This window comes from Nannospalax galili, unplaced genomic scaffold (assembly GCF_000622305.1).
Source record: "Nannospalax galili isolate Female #2095 unplaced genomic scaffold, S.galili_v1.0 scaffold606, whole genome shotgun sequence".
NCBI classification, from domain to species: domain Eukaryota; kingdom Metazoa; phylum Chordata; class Mammalia; order Rodentia; family Spalacidae; genus Nannospalax; species Nannospalax galili.
This window is the reverse complement of record NW_008355477.1, coordinates 278,012-303,043: the sequence shown is the minus strand read 5'-3', so window position 1 is coordinate 303,043 and position 25,032 is coordinate 278,012. Positions and strand designations below refer to the sequence as shown.

Below are 25,032 nucleotides of genomic sequence, written 5' to 3'. Positions count from 1 at the left end.
TTGTCTTTTTGAGACAGGGTCTTCCTGTAGCCCCAGCTGTCCTGGAACTCATTATGTAGACCAAGCTGGTTTTGAACTCACAGAGATCCCCCTGCCTCTGCCTCACAAGTGCTGGGATTAAAGGCCTGTGCCACCACGCCCGACCTTTTATTTAGTTTTTTAAAAAAGATAACCACATAAGAGGAATATATGCAAAAACCCTGTAGGTAGGATTCCAAATATTTTTGCTCCTGGTATGGTAATTATCCACTCTTTCCTTTTTGATATTACCAAATAAACATTTTTGGCAACTCTAAGTTTTTTTCTCCAACTGATCTGAATATGGGACCAGTAACATAGTTGGTTCCTCCAAACATTTATACTTGTCTTTAAATAAGGTGAGTTGGAGAGGTGGTTTAGTGGTTAAGGACACTTGCTGTTCTTCCAGAGGACCCAGGTTTAATTCCAAGCACCCATATGGAGGCTAACAACTGCTTGTAACTCCAGTTCCAGGGGATCTGACACCCTCTTCTGTCCTCTGTGGGCACTGTACATGTGTGGGACACATATAAAAATATAAATCAAATTTTGAAATAAGGTGAGATTTTTTTTTTGTTCCTCTTCTTGGTTGGGCATGGTTAGTGCTTGCCTTAATTCAGTACCTGGGGAGGCTGAGATAGGAGAATCACTTGAACACAGGACTTCAAAAGCAGCCTGGGAAACATACTGACAGTGCCTCAAATAAACAAAATAAAATAAATAAGCCTTTATATTTTATGCTAAAAATAATTCATATAAAACTTTTACTGGTAATCATTAACTCTATTATTTTGGCTCTCAATTGTTTTGGCAATCACACTGACAAATATTATAGTACTTAAAAGGTTAATAACAAACACTATGCTTCCAAATTCACTGTTAGGACCCAATATTGTACTTCACTAAATAAGAAAAATCTGTTTTTAGTCTCATGCCATTGTAATTAACTGGTTACTTGACAAATAACTTGAACAGATTCGATTAGCTAAGGTAAGATATCCTGAGAGTTATACCCAAATCAAAACAGAAATAAAAGGCATGCAGAAAAAGTCAGTATGGGTTTTGTAGGCATAAATCCCCAGAAAACTGTAGCCAAAATCTGCATATATTTGTATTGACACTTATCAGGGGAAGAGGAAATGTTCTCAACTGACTCTTCCGGCGTCCATGATGCAGAAATGCTGACAATCACCCCATCAAGTTCATCTGCTTTAGCAAAGCTCAGTGGAGTCAAGCCTAGGGTAGGGGTGTCTGTGGTAGAGATAGGATTCTCTGGTTCATTTGTCAAGTCAGTAGATGAGACATAATGATACAAGGCCAAAACCACAATGCTTACTGGTATTTAGAAATTAAAAAAAAAAAAAAAAAAGCTAGAGATCTGGTCTGAGACTGTAGCTCAGCTGGTAAAGTGCTTACCTAGCATGCAGAAAGCCCTGGGTTCCATCTCTAGCATTACAGAAAATGGGCATGCTGGTTCATGCCTGTAATCTTGGTACACAAGGAGGTAAAGGCTTTAAAGCTTAAATGCGTTTTCATAGCATTAAGTCATAAGAGTTACCTGATGGGCAATATAAATGATGCGAGGCATTTGTAATAAATACAAGTACAGACAGCTCTCTGTATTCACAAATTCTACATCTAAAGATACAACAGACCTTGAAAATACTTGAAAAAGTCTGTCAGGGGCTGGAGAGATGGCTCAGTGGTTAAGAGCACTGGTTGCTCTTGCAGAGGACCTGGGTTTGATTTCCAGCACACACATGGCGGCTAAAAACTGTCTATAACTCCAGGTCCAGGGGGATTTGACGCCTTCTTCTGACCTCCACCATCATTGCACAACACAGGTGCACTTACATACATGCAGACAATACACTCATACACATAAAATAAAAATAAGCAAAATATTTTAAAAATTATTTTAAAAGTCCGTGTATATTGAATATGTACAGAGTTTTTCCCACTGGGCTGGAGATGTAGCTCAGTCGGTAAAGTTGCTTGCCTAGCATGCAAGGTTCAGGTTCCACTCCCCATCACCACGTAAACTGGACATAGTGGTGCATCTTGTAATCTTAGCACTCAGGTGGGTGCAGGAGGATAAAAACGTTTAAAGTCATCCTTTGCTACATAGTGAGTTCAAGGACACCCTGGGATACAGAATACCCTGTTTCAAAATAAGTAAGTCAGTAAATAAATAAATAATAAAACAATTTTTTCTTGTCATTAGTCCCTAAGCTACAGAATGATTTCCATGGCATTTACACTGTAGTGGGTATTATAAGTTATCTAGAGATGAATTAAAGAATGTAGGAAGATGGACATGTGGTACATGCAAATATTCTCCTCACCCCATGCTAGAGATCTAACCCAGGCCATGCAATTAGTTAGGCAAGTGTTCTACCACTGAGCTACATCTCCAACTCTTTATATGCAGATATTAATGTACTGTTACATAAAGGACTTGAGAATCCATGGATTTTGGTATCCTCGGGGATACTTAGACCAATCCCCCTTGGATATCAAGGGCTGCTTGAGTACTTTAGAGCTTTTGGAAAATATTCAATGAAAAGATTTATGACTATCTCCTCCATGAGCTATCTCTTTTGCTTTTGATTTAGTTTGTAGAAATATACTTTAAAAATTAGCCTAATCACATAAATCCATTGAGCTATAATGTAATCTCCTGTCTCCCACCCTCAACCCCACTAATACTGTGTGCTTTGCTTTGGCAGACAGCAGGACTAGGGTCTGTTCTGTTCTAGTGTTCAAAGAGTTTTCATATTTTTGAATACTGCATAATTAATTTCACCAAAACATTCTCCAGGGGCAATCCTTGAAAAATAAGCCACAAATGATAGATAATTTCCCAGCACCAAGTTCATCTTACTTCTAGATAGAAACAAATGACCTCTCTACATGCTATGACCATTTGAAATAAAAATGTGCTAAGCTCCATTTCAGTTGCTCAGTCCATGGTAACTGTTTTCCTCTCCTATAAAAACTGAAAATTACAGTCTTACAATGAAACATTTTGCTTGGTGGCTGCAAGGATTCAGCACAACAGCCCTAATGCCACATGGAAAAGCAAGCTGGTTGTGTATTTTCTGATGCCAGGCTGGTCACCATGTGCCCTTTTTCCATGCTGGCTGTTTTCTAGAGCTCATTATGACAAAGGTTGTTCTTTCTCCCTCCTCAATGAAGGCAACTTTTGAATACACGTTCCAGTTCCATTTGGTCCCAGCACTGATAGGTTATTTTAACCATGATCTCCTAATGGGAAATTCACTCACTTTCTTCCCAGAGAATGAGTTGCCTTGTGACAATTATAGCAGTTTTCAAAACTCCAGGATATGTGGAGTTTTGAAAGGAAAGGGATGGAGTCCTTGGCAAAGCAACAGAGAAATAATTTCCTTTTGGTCCATCTTTGTCCGTTTTCAAGCTCGCAGGGAACTGGTGAAAGAAACAGAAGTACTTGTGTTGCAGTTTCATAGGTAAAACTCCCATTTTACTAAAGCAATTTTACCTTTGTGTGTATACACATGCATCTGTATGTGTGCGTATGGTTGCACGCATGTCACAGCATGTGCGTAGAGGTTAAAGGCTGTCTTGCTCAACCCAGCATACACCAGGCTAGCTGCCCTATGAACTTCTGGGGATTCTGCTGACTCTGCCTCCTATATCATCATAGAGCTCTGGGATTAAAGACACTCACTACTGCATCCAGCTTTATGTGGACTCGGGATTTTAACTCGGGTCCTCACAATTGTGCTCCAAGCACTTTAACTGGTGAGTCATCTCCTAACCCCCTAAAGCAATTCTTTATGGTATCTTATCATAACTCAGGTGGCTAGTGGGCTAGGGTCAATTTCATTCTTGAAAGCAATACAAGGTTAGTGAAAGAAAGGAAATTTTGCTTTAAATTGAGCCAATAAATTAATATTACACAGGTTGTCTATCGTTTGACTCCCTATTTTATAATACAAGGGCATGGGAAATCAGCAAGAGTCTTGACAAATGTAAAGAATTGATAACGACCCTTAACCTTCAGCCCATCTCCCCAAGGACATGCATAGTAATGTCAATAAACCAGTGAAATAGGTCTGTGGAGGGTCTCTTTCAGCACACACACACACAAAAAAAAAGCAGAGTGGCTGATAAATGTGGAGTAGCCTTGGATAGTATGGCTGCCATTCCCTCTAGTAGACAGCAGACAAGGTGGGCTGCTACACTGGAACAAACACTCCCTTGGGGAACTATATTGATGAAGTGAAGGGTATCATCTTGGGAGGAGACAGCTGTTTCTCACACTAGGTGGTGAGGGCAAGGGTTACCAAAGGGAGTAATTTTGACTGTAGGATCTTCCAAAGGTTCCTTTAAAAAAAGCAAATTTGTTCCCTGAATCACATTCTTTTCCTTGCTGTCTGTCTCTCTGTCTGTCTCTCCCCCCCCCCGCTCCCCATGCATGACTCACTTGTGGAGGTCGTAGGACAACCCTGGGGGAGTTGGTTCTCTCCTTCCACCATGTGGGTCCCCAGGGTGGAATTCACGTGTCATCAGGCTTAGCAGCAGGCAACCACCAGCTGAGGCATCTCTCGGGCCCAGGATCAATTTCTTAAAGGATGACTGCTTCAGAGGATTGAGATTAGCTCAGATGCAACGCTCTGGGGATATTACCATCAAAGAGCCCCACAGAAAAGCAAATGGGAAAGTCAGAACTTTGGAGTGATTTATGGGAATCACTCTTACCAAGCTATGTTTACATGAATGTTAAGGAAAGGCAGAAATTAAACATCAAACAAGAATTTCAGGGAACAAAGTCAGAAAGGTGAGCTCTGAAGCTTTGTGGCATACATATCTTTTTGAAACAGGGTCTCCCTGTAGCCCCAGCTGGCCTGAAGCTCACTATATAGACTAGACTGGCCTTGAACTCACAGATATCCGTCTAGGCCTCTGCCTCCCAAGTGCTGGTACTACAGGCATGTGCCACCATGCCCGGCCTTTATTTATTATTTTTATTTTATGTGTATGCATGTACTGCCTGTATGAATGTAAGTGCACCCCTGTCGTGAAATGCTCATGGAGGTCAGAAGAGGGTATCAGATCCCCTGGAACTGGAGTTAGTGGATGACTGTTAGCACCATTTGGGTGTTGGGAATTGAACCTGGGTCTCCTGCAAGAGTACCCAGTGCTCTTAACCACTGAGCCGTCTCTCCAGCCTCCTAATAGAGTATTTGCTATGGCATAGGCTTTGCACTGAAAAAGCCAGCAGGCATACAACTTTGTGACAACAGACCTCCTAACTTGGAAACTCTCCCAACTCCCATGATGCTAAACAGATGTTTGATTTTGCTTCTTCATTTCTAAATTGCAGGCAGTAAAACCACTGACTCACAGGATGATTTTGTAAAGATCATATGCCTGTGAGAGCATCTTGTAAACTGCAAAACGAACAAACAGACGAGAGGGATAGCACAGCAGCTAAAGGCATTTGCTGCCAAGTCTGACATCCTGATTTCAATCCTAAGGAACCACATGGTTGGAAGGAACATGTCCACACACATAAATAAGTAAATGCAATTTAAAATTTTGAAAAATTCATTTATGTGTATAAGTGTTTTGCCTGTATGTATGTAAGTGCACCCATGTCATGCAATGCCCACGGAGGCAAGAAGAGGATTACCTGGAAATGGAGTTTCGGACAGTTGTTAGTTGCCATGTGGGTGCTAGGAACTGAATCCAGGTTTTCTGCAAAAACAGCCAGTGTTCTTAATCTCTTCCTCCAGCAAGTCTCTACCTCCCAAAAGTTCCATAACCTTCCCATACAGTGTCACTAGCTTGGGACCAAGTGATCAAGTACATGAACCCATGGGGGACATTTCACATTCAAACCATAACACTTATCAATGTCAAAAATGACGTCATTGATATGTTCTTGATCAACTGTGCAGGTAATACAAAACTAAGAAGTAAGGCCAATCCATCCCATGACAAAAATTAATCAGATGCCTAAAGGAGCTGACAAGCTAGAAAAATGAAGAGACTGAAAAAGCTAAATGTCAGGGAGGCAAAAGTTTGGATCTTAGGAACTAAACACAAGATTTCTAGATGGGGACAAAAAAGGGGGGTGGGCACACTCAGTAGCAACAGAAAAAAAATTGTACAGGCTTAGTTGGCATAGACATCCATATGAGTTCAACTGATATTTTCTACCAAGAATGCCAATCAGAAACCAAAATGGGAACGCGGGTATCTGTGTTTTGTTCTGGATGTGCACATTTTGTGACAAGGAATTTACTAACCATATGAACAGCTGGTGGGCAGAAGTACCTAGCACACCACCTTTTCTGGACTCAGTACTCTGCAAAATGCCTCCACCTTGCACCCAAGCTTGATAGCAGAACACTGAGGAAAATTCAAGTGGAGCAAAGAATTTTCCAGGAACTGAGACGGTCTTCATAGAAATTGAAATTGTTTACGAGTACATGTTTAAAAGTACTACTGGAAAGAGTCATTGAAATGATGAAAGGAAATACTTTGTGTTAAAAATCATTTTTAGAGAATAGCTGAAAGTATAAGATTTTTTTCAAATAAAAAGCCAACATTTAGATAGAGTAAGTTTACAGTATTTATTTCATTCCTGACTTTGGAAGGTAGTCTTCACAACTAAATAGAAATATGGGGTTTTTAACTCAGCTTTCCTTTTGTATTTCATTTATTTCTGATAATAGAACATGAATTAGGCATGTAAATTAACTCTTGCTAAAAGTACAATAGTGCATCTTAGTCATCTCTTCTTGGATAAAATTGTCTAATGTTGGTTATTAACCAGCCTACAAGTAAAAGATTAGGTATTAAAATATGATGGTTGCATAAGAGCTTTCCTTTACCCCTTGGGTCAAACAAGGAGAAATCCCATGGCCTAGAAAGCAACATATGCTGTTTCCACAGAAAACATTCTGTTTCCACAAAGTTTGGCAATAGCATTCTTGGACAACTAATACCTTTCCTTTCTCACACTTATTCAATAAAGCAATTCACCACATAGTTCCCTGAAGTGATTATTGATTTGCACATAAAATAAGACTTTCCCCCCATTTCTGGGACCCTGGGGGGGCATTTCTTGCTTTAGTTCTAAAGACATTCCAAAGTGGTTAATCGTGTACATAAGTAAACAATACTGGGTAGGATGCTCGGAAATGGTGTAGATGCTTAATCCCATGAATCTATCTTCTGAAGTAATAGGTAGGGTGCAGGAGCCTAGTAGATGAGTGTACTGTAGGATTTGACCAAAGGTAATCACACATTAATGGTCAAAAAGACATTAGGTGCTCCTCATGTGATCAAGGGATAAACTGAATATGGCACATATATATCGTACAATGCAATATTGGGCCATGAAAAGGAATGAGCTACTGATGCAAGCTACATTGTAAATAAACCTCAAAAATTTTGTGCCAAGTGAAGGAACCCAGATCCAAAAGAGCGATGTATGAGTCCACTTAAAATAAACACCCAGAGTAAGAAAACTTACAGAGGCAGAAAGGAAATAAAGTGGTTTCTTAGAGCTGTTGTGAAATGGGGAGAAGACATCTTAGATGAGAGTGGAGGTTTTCTCTTTCTTGAAGTGCTGGGGATGGATTCCAGATCCTCAAGAATGCCAGGCAAGTGCTCTATCACCAAGCTACATCACAACCCTTTCTTTTTTCCCTAGGAGGAAGAACGTACTCTAACATTAGATTGTGGTGATAGCAATACAAACTTGTGAATATTCTAAAATGTGGTGAGTTACACACTTTAAATGGGTAAATTTTGTGGTATGTGAATTATTTTTGAATTGTTAAAAAATGGAGTTCAGGGGGATGGAGAGATGGCTCAGCAGTTAAGAGCACTGTTTGCTCTTGCAGAGAACCTGGGTTCAGTTCCCAGCACCCATGTGGCAGCTAATGCCCATCTGTAACTTCAGTTCAAGTAGAATTCAATGCCCTCTTCTGTCCTTCATGGGCATTGCATGACACAGGCATACTTACATACATGCAGGCAAAACACTCATACACATAAATAGAAAGAATAAATAAAATATTTTTTAAACTATGGAGTTGTGACAAAATGTAGGCCCTCAATTCATAAACTCCAGTTATCTGATTTAATTTCCATGTTGAAACAATAATCTCTCCTTGCACTTTATTTACTCTCAAGATACAATAAAATGCCATACCAAATTTTTAAACATTTTTGTTTTGCTTTGCTTTGTTTGCAATAAGTTTAGTCTTGCAGAAGGGATTTCAAAATGTCATGGAGCCAAGCATTGCAATCCCAGGACCTGAGAGGAAGAGGGATTACAAATTCAAGGCCAAAGTGGGCTATGAAGTCTGACTTTGTCTCAAGGGGGAGGAAGTCATAAGTCATGAGTGTTCTGATCAATCCTTTACCAATTGAGCTTCAGACGTTAATGTCTTACATTACTATGCAACATTCATCAAAACTGAAAACGTTAACCTTGGTACAAAGGTTACATGGAAGTCACCAGTGTGCCCAGTAGGGCCCTTTATCTATTCTAGAATCTTATACCTTGATTACTTTTCACGTGTCCTTGGTCTATTTAATTTAACAGTCCCCCAGTCTCTTTCACGGCCTTTTATTTTATGTGTATTAGTGTTTTGCGTGAGTGTATGTAATTGCATCACAAGCATGCAATGCCTGTGGAGGCCAGAAGAGGACATTGGAGCCCCTGGAACTGGAGTTAAGGAGGCTTGTTAGCTGCCATGTGGGTGCTGGGAACTGAATCCTGGTCCTCTGCAAGAGCAGCCAGTGCTCTAAACCTCTGAGCCAGCTTTTCAGCCCCACCTTGATGCACTTGAAGATGACTCAGTACCCCTCACCCTGGCTTTATCTGATATTTCCTCATGTTTTAGTTGAGAATGTGCATTCCTGGGGAGGAAAGTAGAGTAGAGATGCTCTGTCCTTCACAGTGTATGACATCAGAAATTAAGGGTACTGGTATGTTGTATTATTTATGCTTATTACTTTTGACATGAGCCTTGATTACTTGGCCAGAATGGGGTCTGCTCAGATTCTCTACTTAAAAGTTGAATGTAAAATTTACTTTCATGGGCTCAACACATTTATTCCATATCTGCCAGGGGCCAGGGACAATGTCAGGCTTGGGAATACTACTGGTCATTTGCAGCTGAAAATTAAGATGACCAGTGAAGCCTCTTAAACAGATAGAGGAAAACCAAGTGTCTTTAGGGAAGACACTGGGAAATTTAATTTGTTTTTCATCTGCTGTACTTCATATACCTGTGGACTATTCTAGTAGAATAGGGACTCAGAGGAAGTTTCGGTAGTACTAGGACCTATCATTTAACACCTTTTCCATCTTAACTAGTACTTGTCTTGCAATATGACCATAACTTTTGAAGTTTGAGGTGTGATAGCAAAGATATACAAATTTAATTTTCTTTGTAATTTCATGGTTAAAGTACATATTAGCAACCTCAGCATATGGGTTTTTTTCTTTCCTTATTGAGCTGAGAATTTTTATCTTTTCTTTTAAAGGAAACACTTCTCTTTAATGTATCCAAATTACCAGCATCATTGTTACTAGAGAAAAATAAAAGTTATTTGAACACAAGAATTATGATACCATGAGAGTCAATCTGATAACCAAGTTGGCTACCAAGAAGCTAGTGAATACATAGCCTACACCATGTGAACATACTAGATAAACAATGATTCCCATCCCAGGCACAAGACAGTACAATATTTCAGTCCACTATTCAAAATGGAGGTACGTTTAAAACTTCTAGAATCTTCCATCACATTTTTTCAAGTCAAAATGTTGACTGAAAGTATGGTTAAAGGGTGTATTACTAGATATCACTTTGTGTGTGTCTGTGTGTGTATGGTGTGTGTGCTCTATGTTCACATGTGTATGTGGGTAAATTCAAGGGGGGGGGTCAGAGGAGGACATTGGGAATCTGGTTTTATCACTTTCCCAGGAGTCAGAGGGATTACACTACCACTTTCTACCTCATTCCCTCGAGACAGGGTCTTTCACTGAACTTTGCATTAAGCTCCATCAGCCTCCTAACTCTGCCACCCCACAGCACTGGGTTTACAGGTATCCTCACGACCATGCACAGGTTTTTAGATGGGTTCTGGGGTTTTGAACTCAGGTCCTCATGTTTGCAAAGCAAGTGCTCTTACCCACTAAGCCATCTCCCGACTAAATGTCAATTTTGTGAATGACAGGGTTATTTCTAATAATGATTCTAAGGAAACAGACATAAATTTGGACTTTGCAGGCTAAGCAGGAAGTAAGGCCACCTAAGCTGAGGGTGGGGAAGAGAACCGGGCTAGAATTGTGGTTATGGAAGTCATCAACACAAAGATGAGGGAATAAGGGGTGGGTGGGAAGGTCTGGGGGAGGGGGTTCATAGAGTAAGGAAAAAAGGCAAGTGAACACAAACTATTCACATTTAGAGGGTGAGTGGAGCATGGAGAATGTCAGAGAACATGGAAATAAGTGAGACGCAGGACAAAAGTGAGAAGTAAGGGGGATCCTAGAAGTTGCCAAAGGGAAGAAGAGGGGCACATGGAATGAGAAATGGTGACAATTGACCATGACCTTGGGAGGAGGTGCAGGGTAGCACCAGGACCAAGTACGGTAACAGAGTGCTCTCAGCTTTGGTGACTCAGAGCATACACACCTTTTGAACTCTTTTGCTTTGACTTAGTCCCAGCCCTGGTGAAGGCACTGGAACCTTCTGAAAACATTCATAGCAAAGTCCTAATGAAGCAGATGTGGAGGTGGAACATTAGGAGGAGGAGAATTCCCACCTTGAATGCTGTTTGCTCTGCAGAATGAGGGTCTGAAGGGCAACAAATGGAGAAAAAGGTTGGCCTGATTTTACCCAGGAGAATAACTTAAGACATTTTTTATCATCTCAAGACTTCAGAAGACAGTTACATGCTTTTCACTGAAGACTATGAAGGGAAGTGCTCTTCTGCTTCTACCCAGGACACAAGGGAGAACTGAGACATGAGGTGATCTTCTGAAAGTGGTACAGGGTGGCCTTCAGTCCCAGGGCTCCCATGTTGTATCAATCATTTAGCTATAGAACTCCAGGGACTGATCATCTCCGTGTCTGTTTCCTCAGTCTTAAAAATGATGACAGTGTTTCTTTTGGGGGTAATGAAAGAAAATATCTTGGAATGAGGTAGAATCAGTGTTGGTACAAGACTATCAATGTGCTACTAATCACGACTGAATTCTTCACCTTAAAAATGATCCATTTTAGGTGCTGGAGAGATAGGTCAGTGGTTACGAGTGCTGGCTGCTCTTGGAGAAGACCTGAGTTCAATTCCCAGCACCCACATGGCAGCTAACAACTGACCAGAGCTGAGTTCAATTCCCAGCACCCACATGGCAGCTAACAACTGACTGTAACTCCAGTTCCAGGGGATCTGATGCCCCCTTCTGACCTCCTCGAGCATTGTACAACACTGGTGCACTTACATACATGCAGGCATAACACTCATACACATAAGAATAAAAATAAATAAAAAATAAAGTATTAAAAAATGATTCATTTTATGTTACATGACCTTAATCTCAATTCTTTTTCCAAAAAGGCATAACATCATAGGGTGTTGGGTGTCAACATCATAGGGCAGTCTTGGGATCAAAGGGGCCAACTTAGAACAAAACCTGCCATACATTAAGGCCTCCAATGACATAGATTACAAATGGATGCTTCATTCCATGTGGGAGCTGTGAAAACATGTGCAAGGATCTATATGGTTTCAAGTTGCAATTTTTGCCTAATGAATGATTAAAAACCAAATATTTAAAAATGTAATCCCTAAAGTGTGTATAGTGATACATATTTATAATATTAGTACTTGGGAGGTAAAGGCAAGAAAGATGAAGAGTTTAAGGTCATCCTTGGCCACATAGGGAGTTTGAGGCTATCATTGGTTATATGAGATATTGTCTCAAAAAAAGAAAATAAAATAATAAAATAAAAATTAATGTACTTAAACAAAGTCTCTGAAGTATCCTGTCCTTCACATTTTCCATCAGTAAAGTAGCACATTCTCTTTTAATTAAGCTGTGTTTTGTCTTTACAAAAATACGACATTTAAAAGACTGGGGTGCTTTAAATAACAAAACCCACTGTGTCATCTTTTCTTACCCTGAGCACCAACATGTGAGACTACTCAATAGTATATATTGTACAAAAAGACATGTCTCAACTTGAACTGCTAGCAACTTACAACAGAAATGTTAATACTATTCTTATTCAAAAAGTCAGAGAGTGAGAAAGATATTATGAGGCAGTCAAAGTCTTTGTTTTAATGGTTTGTAAACAGATACAGATAAAGAATAAGGCTCCTGTCTAAGAATAAAATGAAACATTTTGTAAAGGAAAAGCCTATGCTTTTCAAGGGTTTAAGGAGAACAACTTCAGAAAAGAATCTATATTGGAAAAACTTAAAACCACAAATGACATATTCCTTGGTAATTAGATTAAACAAACACTGAATGCTGAGTAAACTCAACACATTCTGAAGGTGTTGGGGATGCAACTTTCAAAGTCAGAAGCTTGCTCTACCACTGAGCTACATCCCCAGCCCCCACAATCTATTTCTGCAATTTCCAGTTGTTACGAGAATAGTCCAACAATAGAAAGACAGAAATAGTAATAAGTGCCTTTGAGCAAAGAGAACCAGTACCCATTTCCATCGTTGAGAAACTGATGGCTGGATGCAGGTAGAAAAACTAATGTCATCTAAGTGCAAAGAACCAAGGCCAACCAAAAGGGAGACATGAGGCAGAAGTAGAGTCTGTCCAGGCAGAACTAGCTGAATAAGAGGTGTTCATGGAACCACTGGGAAGATGAAAGTCATTGGAAAATGTAAGAAACCACCAAAAGAAATTAAGGTCCAGTCAAGCGCCAACATGGGTTTGGAAGAGAACGGACCTGACGCTGCTGAGGGGAGACTGGCACGAACAAAAGGCCTTAAGCACTTCCTTAGTATGTTAACCACCCAATTACTATATGATGCAGCAATTCCACTTCTAGCTACCCCAAAGAAGTGAAAATAGATGCTCTAAGAAAAACTTGCACATGTACAGTCACAGCATCACTCTTCATAACGGTCAAAAGATAGAAACTATGCAAATAACCACCATTTGATGAATGAATAAGTGGAATGAAGTCTATTCATGCAATGGACTAGCAAGCAGCCATGAAAAGGAATAAAAATCAGATACATGCTATAAAACAGACGGAGCCTGAAAACATGATGCTGAGTGAAAGAAGGCAGACATCAAAGGCCATATGGATCTACTTATAAATGTGTTCATATGAAACATCTAGAACAGGCAAATTCATAGGAACAGAAAGCTTAGTGGTTGCCAAGAATTGAGATGGAAGAGAGGGAGACAGAAAGAAATGAATATTGGGTTTCCTTTGGTGATGAAAATGTCTCACAGCTATATGCTAGTGATGTTTGTACAATGTTATCAATGCTCTAAATGCTACTGAGTGGCCACTTTAAAATAGTTACAAATGGTAAGCTTAAATATTTCCTCACAATAAAAGTCAAAATAAAAGCAGAAAAACAACATCATACCTCCCTTTTTACCTCCTCATATCTTGGTGGAACAGGAAACAGACTGGATGAGAAGTGGGGTGAGACTACAGATCTCAAGACTCACTCCCAGCAAGGCTCCACTTGTAAAGATTCTACAAGCTCCTAAAACAGCATTATTAACTGGGGGTATCAATATATCATGAGAGAATTACTGAGACATCCTTGAGTGCATCTTTATCAACATGGAGACACATAGACAAATATACACTTTTGTCTTTTTTTGAGATAGGTTCTCCCTGTAGCCCTGGCTGGTCTGGAACTTATTATATAGACCAGGTTGGCGTCCAACTCACAGAGATCTGCCTGTCTCTGCCTTTGAGTGCTGGGATTAAAGACGTGTGCCACCACACCTGGTTATCTTTACTTTTCTCTTGAGCAGCTAGGAGTGTAGCTCAGTGACACAGCACTTGCCCTAGGTTTAGTCCATAGCATCACAAAAGCAAGACAAAAAAAGAACCCCTAAATTTTCTATACGCAAACTTTTGCTGATGAATACTCCTAAATTTTTCATTCGTGGCCTGTTTGGAAATCTAGAAGTGGTAAACCAAAAGCCCTGCTTTGGGGAAGCATCAGAAGGAACCTTAAACTGTTTATTAGAAACATTAGGAAATGAGGGGGCTGGGGATATAGCTGCCAGTCAGTTGCTGGTGAGGTAATCATGAGGACCTGAGTTCAATTCCCAGAGCCCGATTAAGAAAAATTAGGTGTGGTAGCACATGCTTGTAATCCCAGTGTTGGGGAGGTGGAGACAAGAGGATCCCTGGTGCTTGCTGGCCAATCAACCTAGTCTATTTGGTCAGTTCCAAGACAGGGAGAAACCCTGCTTCAAAAAAAAAAAAAAAAACCAACATGGAAAGAACCTAACGAATAACACTCAAAATTCCCGTGGGGCACATACCAACCTACCCACAACGTGTATGCACAGGATCTGTGCAGTCTCAAGCTTAAAAAAAAAAAAAAAAAAACCAAGATGGACAGAACCTAAGGAATAACACTCAAGATTCCCGTGTGGCACATGCCATACTTCCCAGCACGTGTATACAGACACAATCGCATGTGAATGCACACATACAAGAAACATTAGGGAATAAGATGTGGCCAGACAGGGTTAGATCCAGCCAGATGTCCTGGGGTGGTTTGGAATAATATACTGTTTGTCAAGATAGCCTGCAGCTTACTCCAAAGGCAGCAAGAGACGTCTGCCAGCTTGTGCAAGCTTGAGTCACAAGGCATCCACCTATAAACACTGGGGACAGTAGACAAGAGTAGATTTGTTCCTGGGGGAACCCAGCTTCCATGATAGAGTGCTGTATATCTGACATGAGTGTGTCTGTTGTCTGGCAGTATCGGAGGTGACATCATGCTCATGCTATGATGCTGTGTCACCCCCTGAAATAATGGACAAGCCACTGGGCTAATTTGGGAGCACTAGCTCTACTCCAAAATTGGAGGGCAGGTCTGCAGTTCATGTGTGTGCACAGGCAAGACCATTCTTTTGGTCCCAAAGTTCCAGCTGCGCATTTAAGTGTCATTGCAAGGCCTGGGTCACAGGGCAGGAGAGGACACTTCTTTGTCCATATCCTCCCATGAAAGAGGAGCACCCCCCTTCACCACCAGCAGCCTCCAGGAAGCTAAAGGAAACACCCACCTAGCCAGAACTACAAATGACTGGCTTTCTCTTCTAATATTACTGTTCTCCTAGAACTGGGATATACAAGGCAGCAAATATAACAGGATCCAGAGTTGTTTCTAGTGGCACGGAAACTTGACAAAGACCCCAAATTAGTTTCATTAGGCTACCTAATGAAGCAGGGGAGATGGAACAGAGCAGAGCTTGGTGGCTGGAATGGAATCCACAGTGATCCTGGGGAACAAAGTAATTGTGCTAAGGCAGTATTTTTTTTATTATTATTTTAGTTCTGAGACAGGTTCTCACGTATTCCAGGCTGACCTTGAACTCACTAAGTAGCTGAGAATGGCCTTGAACTCCTGATCCTCCTGCCTCCACTTCTCAAGTGCTAGGATTACAGGTGTATGCCACCATGTCTGGTTGATGCAGTACTGGGCATCCAACCCAGGGCTTCATGCATGCTAGACAAGCACTCTACCAATTGAGCTATATCCTTTGCCTCACATATAATATTTAAGAAGTCATTTCATCATATTTGATTCATCTTTTTGTTGTTGACGGTATTTTATTATTATCATTATTTTTGAGTCAAGATCTATTGTAGCCCAGGATGGCCTGCAGCTTACTATAATGATGAGCTTGAACTCTTGATCCTCCTCCCTCCAACTCCCCAAAGCTAGGATATGTGTAGGTACATGTGCTTGTACCTCTATGTCTGGCTTCATCTCTTTTTTAAAAAGTATATTAAAGTCCTTTCAACATTTCACAATTAAATATCCCAAAATGTATATTTTCCTATAATACTTTTATTAAACTTACAAGATTCAAGGACAATTTCTCTCAGTGAACCTGGAAGTCCCTCAATTTGCCAGGCTGACTAGCTAGTAGGTTGCAGGGATCTGTTGTCTCTGCCTCCTCCCATCACTGGGGTTATAAGCACATGCCACCATGCCTGGAGGACTCTTAGAACTCAGGTTCTCATGCTAGTGTTGTAAGCACTTTGCTGACTGATCTACCTCCTCAGCCCCAGATTCTCTTGATAATGAGTGTCAAATAAATTCACTAGTCCTCCTTCAATTTAGTCATATGTACAAAACTAACAATCTGATGTTCTATACTTCATTTGTTTCAAACATAGAGTGCTTAGTTGCTCAAATAAAATTCTGTGCTCTTCTGAAATAGAGGGAAAATATTTTTAAGGGTCTACCAGCAGACAGCACAAACCTCCTTAAGTTAAAGAGTTGGTAGATTTTACCTCATCTTTATTTACCATCATTAAAAGATTCGAGAACTGGGGTTTGGGGGATGGCTTAGTCAGTAAAGTGTCTGCCACGCAAGCATGAGGACTTGTATTTAGAAGTCCCTAGAACCTACGTAAAAAGATGGGTGCCTATAATCCCAGTACTGGGAAAGTGGGACTTGCTGGCCAGCTAATGTAGCCAACTCAGTGAGCACCAGGTTCAGTGACAGACCCTATCTCAAAAAATAAGGTGGAAAATGATAGAGGAACACACACACACACGTATGCATGCACACACACACATGCACACGCACACGCATGCACACAAGATATGGGATCCATAGTGTAGGAAGAAATAGTGTCTATTTCTTGTCACATTTTTTCTCTCTTGAGAGCTACAAACTATATCATATCATTAAGCAGGCTGAGTTTTCTCCATAGATATTAGGTGACTGAAGTTGGATTCCTAATCAAAGACTCCAGGTTAGAGAGAAAGATATAAATATGACAGAAGGAAATATACACCCTCCAGCCTGCATAGCATTCAAAATAGTAAAAGAATCCAAGTAAGAGACAGGCTTGGATGACATGATGCAGAACATTTGGTCTGCCATGAAGTCATTATCAGAGGAAAGTGAAATGTAAATAAAGGGGCAGGAAAATAACATCTGTTGAGCATCTATACATATTTCTTTCATCTCACTTAAGGAGACATTGAATAATTTATTTGTGCAGGAGTCTAGTTCTTCAACTTTCAATTCCTAGAACACAGCATCAAAAAAAAACTATTTGTATCACTTTTTAAAAAAAGATGTTTTACGTTTTGTGTGTGTGCCTAATTGTATGTATATGTACCATATGTGTGCAGGTGCCCGAGGAGGCCAGAAGAGGGCATTGGAACCCCTGGAGCTGCAGTTATAGGCAATTGTGAGCCACATGACATGGGTGCTGAGAACCAAACCCAGATCCTCTGGAAGAGCAGCAAGTACTCTTAGCCACTTAGCTATCTTTGCAGTTATATACAACTTTCTTATAAGTCTATAAACTATGCATAAGTAAACTGCAATTATCAAGTACACATGGAGGATTGGCTTATTAAAGTATATGGGAATCATAAGCTGGGCGTGGTGGCGCACACCTTTACTCCAGCACTTGGGAGTTTGAGGCCAGCCTGGTCTACATAGTGAGTTCCAGACCAGCTGGGGCTACTGGGAGACCCTGTCTCAAAAAAGACAAAGAAAGAAAGAAAGAAAAAGAGGAAGGAAGGAAGGAAGGAAGGAAGGAAGGAAGAAAGAAAGAAAGAATGAATATGGGCATCATAAAAGATAATATTTCACTACTTTCATCCCAAACTATCATATTAGTTAATGTAACCACCAAAAAGTTCATTAGTTATCCTGGTTGCTACCTTAGATAAATGAATGCTTACAGGGCTGGAGAGATGGCTCAGTGGTTAAGAGCATTGGCTACTCTCGCAGGAAATACACTCATATACATAAAATAAAAACAATAAATTTAAAAAAAAGAATGCTTGAGAAAGGAGTATAACTCAACAGTAGAGCATTTCCTTAGAAAAAGGAGTTCTTTGCTGTTCAAATAGAAGTCCAGGCCTAAAACTAGCATATGGGGAAGGCTTGTGTTCATCCAACAGCACTGAGAAGAAAAAGAACTAAAAGTAATTAAACAGAAGAAAATACAACAGATGTTTAGGAAGTTTAAGCTAGATGCCTTTTTTAAATTTGGAAAGAGATCTAGTAGTCTGTAAGACAGTAGGATGACTATACGTAACAATTTCTTAGAAATTTCAAAATAGCGAGCTAGGATTTTGAATGTTCCCAACACAAAGAAATGTAAATGTCTTTGAGATGATAGATACGCTAACTGCCTTCATTTGATCATTACACATTGTATACCTCTATCAAAACAACACTGTACTCATAAATATGTACAATTATGTGCCAAAATCTTTGCTCCACCTAGTTCAATCAATGTGTTCATCTGACCACAATGAACCAGCAGAGAGATTAGCCTTATACTGCAAAGCTGGACACCATTTTAGATTTGAGTTTTGAGTGATTTGGTTTAATTTTTCATTACCATTGCCTCCAAATGTGATCATAAATGAGTTTCTTTTAAAGCTGGGTGTGGTGGCACACGCCTGTTACCCCAGTACTCAGGAGGTGGAGGCAAGTTCAAGACTAGTCTTGGCAACAGAGCAAATTTCAGGCTAGCCTGGGTTATATGAGTCCCTGTCTCAACCACCAGTCCTGAAAAATGCATACAAACAAGCAAACAAACAAACAACAACCACAAAACACTGAAAAACTAAAACAGAACAGAAAACATGTAGAAAGCACAAGAATTTACATGTGCATCTGACATTTTGACCTTGCCGTCTACCTGGTCTCCCAATTCTCTGACCATTGAGCATAAAATACTTCTTGATTTCTGCTTTATGTGCTACAAAGACTTTGCTGAATTAGTATTCTACATATGTAGTGAGGCAAATATATTCAAATGTAAGCTAATAAATTAGAAAGAAAACACTCATCCTGAAGTTCCACATTTAATCAATGATTAATTTAACCCAATGCCTTTAGGAGCTGAATTGATCTCTTTGTAGTTCATAACATTTTTCTCCAGAGAAATGTGCAGACATTGCCTGGGACTACCACATTCCTTCATTTTTATGTTTATGGTAGTGTATAGGTCAGGATTTAGCTGCATTACTGGAGTATGTGAAAACTGCTTCCACACATAGACAATATTTATAAGTTCCCAGCACTGTTGACATTACAGGACAGGAAAAGGATGGAGTCCTTATATAATCCTATCATCCCAGGCTTCTTTCCTGGAATCTTACATTTCCTGTCTCTGCCTCCAGGAAAAGGCATCAGACCACTCTCTGGAACCATTCTCTTGGTGATGCCATCCCATCCCCAACTCTCAACACACCTGGCTATCAACATGGAACCAGGCTCCCCCTCTTTCTACTTTCAGTCTCTACTGAAGTCATCATCATTTAAGAAAATGATGTGGCAGACCCTAATCTTAGCTGAGGAAACATTGGCAGCTGATTACTGCTGAGTGAGGAAGAGCTGATCTTCCTAAAACAAGAGACTCTAGATAGGCTGACTAGACCTCAGTGGATGGACTTGCATGGGAGAATGTCTGGGGACACTGACTTGAAACATTGGGCCTTAATACTAATGACAGAATATATGGGTTCCAGTGGAAGGGTGTGTGGCTGTGGGAGTGTGCCAATGGGGACAGGGGTATAAAGATGATTAAGATTCTTTGAGATATTCTGTATAAAATACAGAAAAATTCAATAAAAAAATTTAAAAAAAGAAAATGATGCCAATCGACTCTTACTTTCCATATGTGCTGGATACCTTTAGTTGTCAACTTAACAAACCAGGGAAGAAGGAATCTCAATTGAGTAATTTCCTCCAATGGACTGGCCTGTGACCATGTTTGTGGGGCTTTTTCTTGATTGCTGAGTGATGTGGGAGGGCTCAGTCCACTGTGGGCAATGCCACCTCTAGGCAGGTGGTCCTGTGTTGTATAAGAAAGCAGGCTGAGCATGGGCCAGGGGAGCAAGCCAGTAAGCATCCAGGGATTACTGTAAGGCCCACTTTCTTAGAGAAAGTCATTGGTTATAAGGTTGGTGTAGAAAAATACTCTAAATCATAGCAGATCTCCCAGTATGCACACAAAAACACTTGAGGGTAAAATGAATTACCTTCCATTTTCTTTCACGGGAAGCCACAAAGGATAGAGGGAAACATGTGCACATTCCCCTTTTGCCCTAGTAAATGAAATCAAGAACTCCATTTGTCACATGGTTTCTAACTGAGGCAATATTTGGCAGTTCCAACTCAGCCCTCTTGGCCATTTCTTGAACATTCTTTGTTCAGCAGCTCTGCACACACTGAAGCATTATGTTCCAGTTCTCAGTGAAAGCAAACAGGAAACACATTCTAGTCTCCAGAGGAAAAAGATGTAACTTTTTGCTTTTTCTTTTTCTTCCACATAGGTTAAGGTTATTTTATCTTATGTTTGGTTTCCCCATCCCTCCTCATCCCTCCTCATCCCTCCTCCTGTTGTTTGGGTCCCCCATCCCTCCTCCCTCCTCATCCCTCCCCATCCCTCCCCATCCCTCCTCATCATTTCTCATGCCTCCTCCTGTTGTTTGGGTCCTCCATCCCTCCTCATCCCTCCTCCTGTATGGTGGTGGTGTTAAAAGCTGATGCTAGAAATGAAATAGGGAGAAAAATGTTTTTTTGCCTTTTGTCTCCAAAGCCAATTATTTAAAATAGTATCACAACTGCTTTTGAATGGGAACAATACCTCTTTCTCTGTGGACTATTTTTGCTTTGTAGACCTCTGCAGCCTCCAGACAAACACAACACTTCCCTTCATTCTGGAGGAGTCACCTGCTCCAGAGGCCAAATGAAATATTGCCCATCAACATCAAAGGAACCTGTAAGCTTCCCAGACTTTAACATACAAAATACCGGGGCCTTTCCTTAACAAGCAGGTTCTGATACCTGGGCTTGGGACTCAGACTTTCTAAGAGTTTGAGGTGTTGCTGATACTGCTGGTTGTGGTTTCACAGTGGGAAGCAGGGACCCAGATTATTGGGTTGCCTGGGGCCCTTTATAAAGTCCAGATGATTGACTGGTCCTCAGATCAATGGAAAGGGATCTGTGGGCTGTGGCCTGGGGATTAAGGGGTTTAAAGCACTCCAGGTGATTCTACTCTATGCCAATCCCCAGAGAATAACACCATTTAAAAACCGTATTTAACACAAGTTCTCCATCTCACAACTCCTCCCACAGCCAGAGGGCTAGAAGATAGCCAGTATTAAATATGCATGTGTGGATAATGGTAATTTCCTGTCCCTACGGAGGTTAACAGATGTACTACAACTAGATCCATCCACCCAGTAAATATTTGTGGAATGGTTGCTAAATCCCAGGAAGACCGTCAGGCACTGGGGAACCCATAAGAACAAAGTAGACTTGTTCTTTACCTCTCATGAAGGTAACAATTTAGGAAGGAAAGGCACCATTCAGTAACGCAAAGCCAGGTGATTTCAAATCATAAGTGCTAAGAAGCAGGAATACTGGGTCTAATGAACAGACAGGGCATGCTGGTGCTTCCAGGTGAGAACCAGGAAAGCACATGGTATATGTTTAGTCCAACAATGGTCAAGAAATCATAGAATCACTTTCTTCCTTTCCTATTTTCTCCTTTCTACCTTCCCTCCTTCCCTGACAGGGTCTCATGTAGCCCAGGTATGTCTCAAACTCGCTATATAGCTAAGAATGACTTTGAATTTCTGGATCCTCTTCATCTCTTGGGTTCCTGGGTGTGCATCATCACACCCAGTTCATGCTGGGATTGAACCTGGTGCTTTGTGCATGCCAGGTCCCTAGTGATAGATAAAGAAGCCCATGGATGAATCGAGTTGGTCGGGGGGGAAAAATCACCAGGACACGGATAAAAACTCTCAGCCGGACAGAGTTTTATTTCACAGGGACAAGTTCCCTTCCGGGGAGAGAAAACCCGACCCCCTTTTGAGATCAAAGGAGAAGCCTGCTGTGTTGGCCTGAAAGGTGGAGAAAAGTCTGCTTTTGACTTCAAAGACCAGGGGCTTTATCTCTGGGGCTTGTAGAACTTGTGAGGCCCTGTAGGTGAGGGGGCGGGGCTGCTGTGGATCTGATCCCTAACACCTAGCACTCTATAAACTGAGCTACATCCCAAGACCCCACCTGGAGAGTTGTAAACCATCTTCTGCCCTGGCCACACTCCAGAGTAGTTAACACAGAATTCCTATTTTTTTAAAATACATTCATACTGTGTGTGTGTGTGTGTGTGTGTGTGTGTGTGTATGTGTGCGTGTATAGGAATATGCATGAAGGTCAGAGGACAACTTGCGGAAGAGTCAAGTCTCTTCTTCCACTATGTGGGTTCTGGGAACCAAACTCAGGTTATCAGGCTTGGCAGCAAGTGCCTTCAACCTGCTTAGCCATCTCACTGACCCAGAAGCAATCCTTTAAGCTCCACAGTGTAACTGAAGTTGAAATTCACTGATGGAGAACATGCTACTCAAGTGTCCTTGTCCTTAGCAGCTTCCCATCTCCTGGAAGGTGATTACAAATCGCAGAGAATCAATGTCCAGAGACTAGCTGTCTCAAATGCCCATAACCACGGCAGAATGGGCTGCTCTGAAATTCATTAAAATAATACCCTGAGGAGCTGGAAAGATGGCTCTATGGTTTAAGAGCACTGGCTGCTCTTGCAGAGGACCCAGGTTTAGTTCCCAACACCCACATGGTGGCTAACCACTGTCTTTAACTTCAGTTCCTGGGGATGCAACACCCTCTTCTGGTCTCCATGGGCATTACATGACATGGGTGCACTTACATTCATGCAGGCAAAACACTCATACATATAAAATATTTAAAAAATACCTGAGACTTGTGAGGAGCCCTGTTAATCTTTCCAGTCACACAAAGTAACTCAGATAAAAAAAAATGGTAACTGTGAAAGAATTGCTTCTTAATTTCCTTTAAACTCTGGAGGCCATACTTTTGGGGGTGGAAACACCAAGGGAGAAACATGGTGTTTGCCACTGTGGACATTAGTGTGAGCTTGAAGTCCCCAAAGGGGGCTCTGAGCTCCCTGCTAGGTGCTCCATGACTACTTAATATTTGTCTCCTGGCACCCTCACCTAGATGCAAGAACACAGTGTATTTTCCTTGGAGTTGGGGAAAATATATCCGCTTAACCACTTCAGGAAGGCAGTCACAAGTCAGTTTGTCTCCTAGTTTGGGAAGCAGCAGGGCAGGAAAGTTAGGACAGTAAGAGGCAAAGCAAGAGGTTTCAGGAAGAACAGACTGCCTCGCTGTACCCATGGCATGAAATAAACAAGAAAACTATGCCAATCACCACATAATGAATTCGCTTCTGGCTGCCAAAGTAGGGGGGCCTCCAAACAATGAACAATTTGAGCGGCTTCTGTTTCCACAATGCAGCTTTGTGAATGTCCACAGGCAAAAAATTCTGCCTACCATGCACTGTGCATTTTTCTTTCTGGGGCTGTGCTCTAGACCTGGGCAGCAAATTGTGGACCGAAGAAACATTTCATTACAGGGATGGGAAAATGAACGTTTGAGCCTCATGTCCCGCATAGCGCTCAGCGATGGCACAATTCCTTTTTCTGGAAATCATTTTCTCAAGCAGTTCAAAACTGTTGCAGAAAGGTTTCTGGGTTGGAGAGATGGCCCAGTGGCTAATAGCACTGGCTGCTCTTGCAGAAGACCTGGGTTTGGTTCCCAGAACCCAAATGGCAGCTAGCAACTGTCTGTAACTCTAGTTCCAGGGGATCTGACACCCTCTTCTAGCCTCTGCAGGCATTGCACACATGTGGTATACCTACATATATGCTGACGAAATGCTCAAACAAATAAATCATAAAATAAATGGTTTCAAGAATGTCTCTGTGACACAACCATCTTCTAGCTTCAGTATTGTCACACTGCCTTTGAGTTTCTATGAGGACGTGGTGACTAATTTGGCAGTCGTGTGGGGATTTTTGATAATTGGTAATTCTCCCAAGAATTGGAGGAGACTGTGGCCGATCCACACCCCCAATGTGCCAGGTGGCCTACTAAGATTGTCCCCAAACTGGAATTTTTAAGGAGTCCATGAATAATTACTGCTTAAGACAAAATCTGGAGTCTAAGTGACTATATATATTTTTTGAGACAGGGTCTCACTGTGTAGCCCTGGCTGGCCTGGAACTTGCTTTGGAGACTCTGCCAGTCTCGAACTCAGAGATCCGTCTGCCTCTGCCTCCCAAGTACTGGGATTAAAGGCATATATCACCACACCCAGTCTTAAGTGAATAATGTTTATTCATTAAGTATACGTTACAATTTTGTTTTGTTCCTTGCTCTGAAGCCTTTCGAATAACAAAATCTTCAGTTATGGATTCACACAAGACTGCCACTGTTCCCTGTGTCCTTAGTCATCTGTGTCATCTTCGACATATTCATGCTAATTCAATATAAATATGACTATTAAACGGTACAATCTTCCAACAGAGAAACATACTTTCCTGCAATAATAAAGACACATAATACACTAGGAACAATCTGTCTACAGCCATCCAGAAGACTTACCTCACCAACATCTAGGGTTGTCCAAAATATGTGTAATAGCCATCCTTGCAGATAGAAATGATCCAGAAATGTTCCCTGAGCCAGGTGTGGTAGCACATGCCTGTAATCCTAGCTCTCAGGGAGCTGAAGCGGGAGGATTGAAAACTTCAGACCAGCCTGAGCTATGTAAAGAGACCCTGACTCATTAATAATAATTACAATTACATCCTGGGAAAACAGAAGAATCTATTTAAAGCTTCAAGTCAAGTCTTATAATACATGGCAGAGACACCAGGATGTATAAGAGA

At 41.1% G+C, this 25,032-nt stretch overlaps 1 protein-coding gene across 3 annotated transcripts in view; it reads right to left on the bottom strand.

Annotated features, from left to right (window-relative positions):
* The window catches only part of Gpm6b (glycoprotein M6B), a 172,099-nt gene that overhangs the window by 88,149 nt on the left and 58,918 nt on the right, over window positions 1-25,032 (bottom strand). The window contains exon 1 of one of the 3 annotated variants that reach the window (XM_008852879.2): window positions 3,306-3,321. The exons of the other annotated variants lie outside the window; for them this stretch is intronic. Within the exon in view, the coding sequence (XP_008851101.1) occupies window position 3,306 (1 nt within the window). The 5' untranslated portion in view covers window positions 3,307-3,321. Of the gene's footprint in view, window positions 1-3,305; window positions 3,322-25,032 lie in introns of those variants that run through there. 3 annotated transcript variants of the gene reach the window in all.